This window comes from Anneissia japonica, unplaced genomic scaffold (genome assembly GCF_011630105.1).
Source record: "Anneissia japonica isolate Jap-2015-1 unplaced genomic scaffold, ASM1163010v1 scaffold11151_len745516_cov174, whole genome shotgun sequence".
Classification (NCBI taxonomy): Eukaryota; Metazoa; Echinodermata; class Crinoidea; order Comatulida; family Comatulidae; genus Anneissia; species Anneissia japonica.
This window is the reverse complement of record NW_022744950.1, coordinates 641889-647888: the sequence shown is the minus strand read 5'-3', so window position 1 is coordinate 647888 and position 6000 is coordinate 641889. Positions and strand designations below refer to the sequence as shown.

Genomic DNA, 6000 nt, shown 5'->3' with positions numbered 1-6000 from the left:
TATTTTCAGTAGCACTAATATAATGATCTTTTAAATGTTGTCCTATGTTACCTTTACTGTGCATAATCATTTCTTATTTAAAATAGAATTATTTAATCAATCAGTAACTTGTGTTTTTTTTTTAATGAAATTAATGATTTTCTTTAAAAAGATGCTACCCAAGGCGAGACTTTTTTTATACCTTGTTTGACAAACTCGCTGACTATTGTACATTTTACTGTACTGTTTTTCCGTTTTTAAATGTTTGTTGTTAATGTTATCCATGACAGTAATACGTACTGCGAAATGCCAGGCCTCTGAAAGTCCCCATCGTTGGTATTCGTCATGTTATTGGAATTTTTATTTCAAATTTCGCGAAAATGGTTTATAACATTCCCTGCAAGTTCGTCGTTTAAATCTGGTGCCGAATCAATGTTTTAGAGCCTCCCATCAGAGCCATTAATAATAATAATAATATTAATAATTTGCCGCAAATATAGCAATAATATCTAATAATATTAATAACTTTTAAAAATACTTAGACCTACTCCCAGAGCTACTCATAGGAGCTAAAAACTAATTTATTTTAGTTCTCAAATATGCATATTCTTTATGTTGATTTATTAATTAAATTTTTGCTACAAGGTAGTTTACAACATTTGTTTATTTATTTTTTTTTTTTCTTTAATTTTATAATTGAGGGCCATTTTTTATTTCTTGATTCAATTCTTGCTTATACAGTATTTAAATATTTGAAGATTTAAAAAAATATATATCATTTCTATTACCGAATTTTTCATTCAGGCCATTTTTACCTACCTGTCCTATGGGGCCATTTTTACCGGGGCCATTTTTTCCGGGGCCATTTTTTCCGGGGCCATTCTTACCTACATTCAGACTCAACAGGTGCTGGCCAATCTTAAATCATGGTTAAGCGACAAGGACATATACTGTATGGCAATACAGTGGTTGGTTGCTGGCTTTAAAGAAAACACAAATCATTTTTTAAACATTTCTCTATGAGAACTTTTCCTGATGAAATTTTCCAGCTACATCGTTTGTACTTATTAGCCTAAGTGCATAGGGACCTTAGCATATAACACTATAAAATTGCGTACTCCATTAACCATAACAAAGTTAAATATTAAACATTAGAAGATAATCTCTGTTTGAGAAAGCTTTTATCAATTTGGAAAAATATCATCAAAAAGTACTATATTAGGAAGCAAAGTAAAGAGGTTTTATGTTAAAGCTATTAGTGATCTTGCCAGAAAGCATTGTTGCAACTTGGTGCATTAATTAAGAACAGGAATCAACCACTTAACAATGATGTATAATATTCAGTTGACAGGATTACACTATCAAGGATAAATAGACACACAAACTTCTTCTGACAAATGCAATCCTAATAGCTAACATTATCAATGTGCTTCCACAAAATGTGGCAAAGACACAGAGCAGTCTCTTGTAAAAATAAACTTTTAATTGATTATACAGGGTTAAACAGCAAAATAAGCTATTAAATGGTAAAATAATCATTTAGATCCGACATTTCCTTATGAAGTTACAAGCGTTTCAACATAGAGCTGTTTAAAGAACAATACTGTATTTGAGAAATCAGCCTTCAAAGTTTATGATTTCGGGCATTTCTCTGGCAGAAACAAATCAATACAAATTGCTGCATAGCATGATGTACAGATATACAAAGGGTAGTTCAGTGCGATGAGTGACTGGTTTGGCTTGTCTTTGCCACAAATGATAATATAACTATTGGTGTAGCCTTGCTTTGAAGTTGTACATACTGAATTATAATTGAACCTAAACTTTTAACCTTTGGGTTGCACTTTTGTTACTTATCATCATATGACAAAAAAAAAAATTAATTTCATGTTATTCATTTCGTGGAATAAAGCTGATCAATATCTACTTAAAGATGACATAAATTTTCGAGCATCAATAAAGATTAAGCATGACTTTTCACATGATTTTTGAGTGCATGACATGATTCTAGCAAAGTTTTTATGCTCCTTCCATGTTAAGCTGTTTCTGTCCAAGTGTAGTTATATTTTCCAAATTGACATTCTTATTCAGTAGCACTGTTTTTGCAATTTCCTTTTCACATGGAAGCCTAGACCAGCACAGAGTTTCATCTAATTTTATTGATTTTGTTAAGGAAAAATAGAAAAATCACAAAAACAACCTTCAATATAGCTATTTCAAGAAGAAGCCTACCAACCTGACAATATTGCTGAAAGGGGGAGGGATGCGGTGTTGGAAGTGGAATTTTCTTAAGAGGTTCGTTTAATTGAATTTGTATAAAGTTATTTACAGAAATACAATAAAATTCAGTTGCCTGCCGATGCTGTAATAATAGCAAAATTGAACTGGATTATAAACTTTTAAGGATTTTAAATTGGGATACTATTAGAGCATTGATGCTCACTAAAGTGTGTCGTGGATGGGTTTCAATCATAAGTTTTACAACTTACTTTTTCTTCCTGATAATTCACTTCTGTAACATGATTGTAAATGCCTTGATTGTCAAGTTGTACAGGGCCGGCCGCAGACCAGATTTGTATTAACTGATACTGTGCCTTCTCTGTCCATCTAAACTTATTCCCACCCTTAGTCAATGACATTTGTTTCTAGGTGACCTGTGCATTGGCCTGCACTGTTTCGTTTTGTGAGAATGCGCACAATCATACGATTTTCCTAAATAAACAAAATGTCTTAGTGTAGAAATAATGAATGCAATGAGTGTAATGGTGTAGAAAATTTCATGAGGTGAAAGACTGGATGTTCTATTCAGGGAGATGTAATATTCAACAAATTTTTCACCTCATGAAATATTCTACCCCATTGTATGCATGAGAAACACTCATTTGTTTTATACAACACACCGTGAGCTTTTTCAATGAGTGTGACATATGTGACTAACTACTCCAAATAAAAATATGCCTAGGCCTAGCCTTAACTATGCTTTTAGGCCTGGAATTTATCAATCTCAGCTTAGCAAATGTCTTAAGTCAAAAAAGTTAAGATGTCCCTAAAAAATATCCTAAGCTGATTTATTAACCAATTTTAGCAAAATCTTGGCTTGAAAATCGTCTTAGATTGTGCCAACGTACAATCGACTTTCTAATTTTAAGCAATTTTTAAGCTAAGTAATATGGATAAATTTGACTTAATCAAAAAAATGGACTTAAGACAAATTTAAGCTGATTTCTAGTTTGATAAATCTGGCCCTAGGACCTTAGCTAGGCTAGGCCTAGGAATCAACCTACTCTGCTGAAGCTAGCAAAATACTGCATATGTATTTAGGTTCCTCAATGCTGACACTAGCAAAATACTGCTAGGTGCAGTGCATACAGTATCTATTGAATTTTTTTGTTGATTTGGCAACTTTTTCAGTCAGTTACAGACAATCATTATTCGCTCAAGAGCACAAATGGGCCAGTACCAAGGGACTGCATAGGTTTACAGAAGGCAATGCCTGCCAGAAGTTGTCAGCGTCCATTTGCAGGGTCATGTACGAGGTAATTTTTTTTCTCGCGTTACACTTGAGAATTTTGTTGTTTGATAGGTGAAAATGTACTATTCAACAATAATTGACAAATCACTCAAAAAACATTGAATAGTCATTTTAATTGAATCACACATGACCTGTTTTCAACCAATCGAGAGACAAAATTTCAAAGTGTGTCTTTTTGATTATTCAATCATTTGATTAACTTTATGATATTTAACCAATATATTTGATTTCAAAAGTTCACAATCTTATTACACATACTGGTAGTGTTAATGGGTATATACAACCCTTATCTTAGGATTCCCTTGATAATAAAACTCCATTCCATGAACAATGCCTCATAAAATAAAAATGCTGAATATATAATTAATTAAAGTTCAGTCCGCACTATCAAATTTTATGTGACAAATATGGGGTGATGTGCCCATATATGGTATGATGATGTCATATTACACCCAAATATGGGCATGTCACATTTTTAGTCACATAAAATATGATAGTATGGACAGGGGTTTAGAAAAGCAGTGATAGTCAACTTGTTGATTACTTACGGTACTGTTTACCTATAGATTTTTTTCTTTAAATTATTTTTTGTTCAATATATTTAATATTATATTCAATTATAGTGTGTTGTATAATATTAGTAGATATGGTTACTGCAGATAAGATGAACAGCCAATCAGTATAAAATGTACAAACCAACTTGTGCTTCATGGGCTCATATAACTGTGAATGTGATACAAAAATACTAATGTACTCGGGTGCATATCTAGGGATGCGCGGGGGCACACACCACTCCCAAAAATACTTGCACCCTCCCAGTCACCACCCCCCACATAAAAAAAAATCACGCTCATGTAGTTAAAAATCACCATATTACGTGAGAGAGCACCTTTCACATAGTCATTGAGCCCTCTCACTTCACCTTCTTGCCCCAATCAGCCCCCCACATTTCAGAGAAACACACTTTTTTAGCATGATTGACAGGTGTAATGTAGGGCTTCCAACAAATAATTACATTACTTTTCAAGACTGCCTAATAAAAAAGATGTACAAAATGTTGAATGAATGTCCGTTACCAGAAAAGTGTTAATATGATGATGGCAGTATGGCGCCATCAGTTTATTTAAGGCAATCAAAACCCAACTGTCGTCTATTACTGTTGTCTATCATTATTACAATTTTCATTTTATGATTTATGTGATTAGGTTTTATGCAATTATTTTCAGTGACCTGTAAATTAATACCTTAAATAGTAAATTCAATTTTGTGAGTTATAGCTTCCTACACCCATTATTCACACTCAATTTCATTGTAAATTGTTAATTTTCAGAAGAGAACTCAAACTGAGGTATCAATACATATGTGTCAGTATCTGATCATTTATATCTGAAACCAGGTTATAAACATTTTATAAATATTTTCAGTATTTAAGTCAGTATTTTAGTATGTTTTAGTGCAATTTATTTATGTCTTTCATGAGCATAGGCTGTGGGGGTGGGGGTGCAGATGGAGGGGGGGTGCAGACAGGGGGGGTGCAGACTGGAATAGGGATTTAATTCCGCATTTCCAATTTTCACAACCCCACTCCCCCCATCCCTTTCAAATTCAGAATTTGTGCGTATCCCACTCACTCTTTCTTTCAATGTATGTTTTCTTCTCAAATTGGAAAAAGAATTTCATACTACCTTTTGTTGTAATAAGTAATCTGTATCTGATACTCATAGAAAAGTGTCCTAATCACTCGGCCACCACTACTCATGCAAAATATATTTCTAAATTGCGCCTTTCTTTGCAAATACGAAGCCCTTCTCTCCCCTGGTCACTGGGTCTACATGCTTAAATGCTGCTGTAGTAATCAGTGCAGGAGCAGGCAACCCCACCGGTACTCATTTATACTCCTGGGTGGAGAGAAGCAATGTAGATAAAGTACCTTGCTCAAAGACACAAGCGAAATGAACAGCGAGGAATTGAAACCCCGACCCCGAGGTTAGGAAACCAAACCATTTCGGCTGCGTCAAACCGACCCCGAGGTTAAGAATCCAAACCATTCCGGCTGCGTCAAATTATTCAATATATAACAATTTTACCTTTTCATTAATGACAGAGTAGTCGTAATAGAGGAGGAGTTTGACAATCTCCGTGTAGCCTCCTGCTGCTGCTGCGTGCAAGGGTAACTGTTGATCTTGCGTTATATCACCAGCCATCGACGGAAAATACTAACAGGAAAAAATGATCAAGCATTAATTGAATAATATGGTAACAGAAGAACACATATGTGTCCAGAATATTATTACAATAATTATTTAATCAATATATCATATCAATAATCAATTAACCAATAATAAATGTTAATATTTGACTGTTAAATCAAAATTTTATAATGAATATATTATTTTTTTTATAAAGTAATAATGCAGTACTGTATACAGGTTTTTCCAGGCATCTAGATGTTCTTTAGTCTCAAGATGAAGAACTCAGGATGTTGGCAT

At 33.6% G+C, this 6000-nt stretch overlaps 1 protein-coding gene across 6 annotated transcripts in view; it reads right to left on the bottom strand.

Annotated features, from left to right (window-relative positions):
- LOC117119761 (leucine-rich repeat serine/threonine-protein kinase 1-like) overlaps positions 1–6000 on the bottom strand; it is a 60970-nt gene that overhangs the window by 25817 nt on the left and 29153 nt on the right. For all 6 annotated transcript variants that reach the window (XM_033264635.1, XM_033264638.1, XM_033264639.1 and 3 more), the window contains one exon: positions 5599–5727. In XM_033264635.1, coding sequence (XP_033120526.1) covers positions 5599–5727 — 129 coding nt within the window. The remainder of the gene's footprint in view (positions 1–5598; positions 5728–6000) is intronic.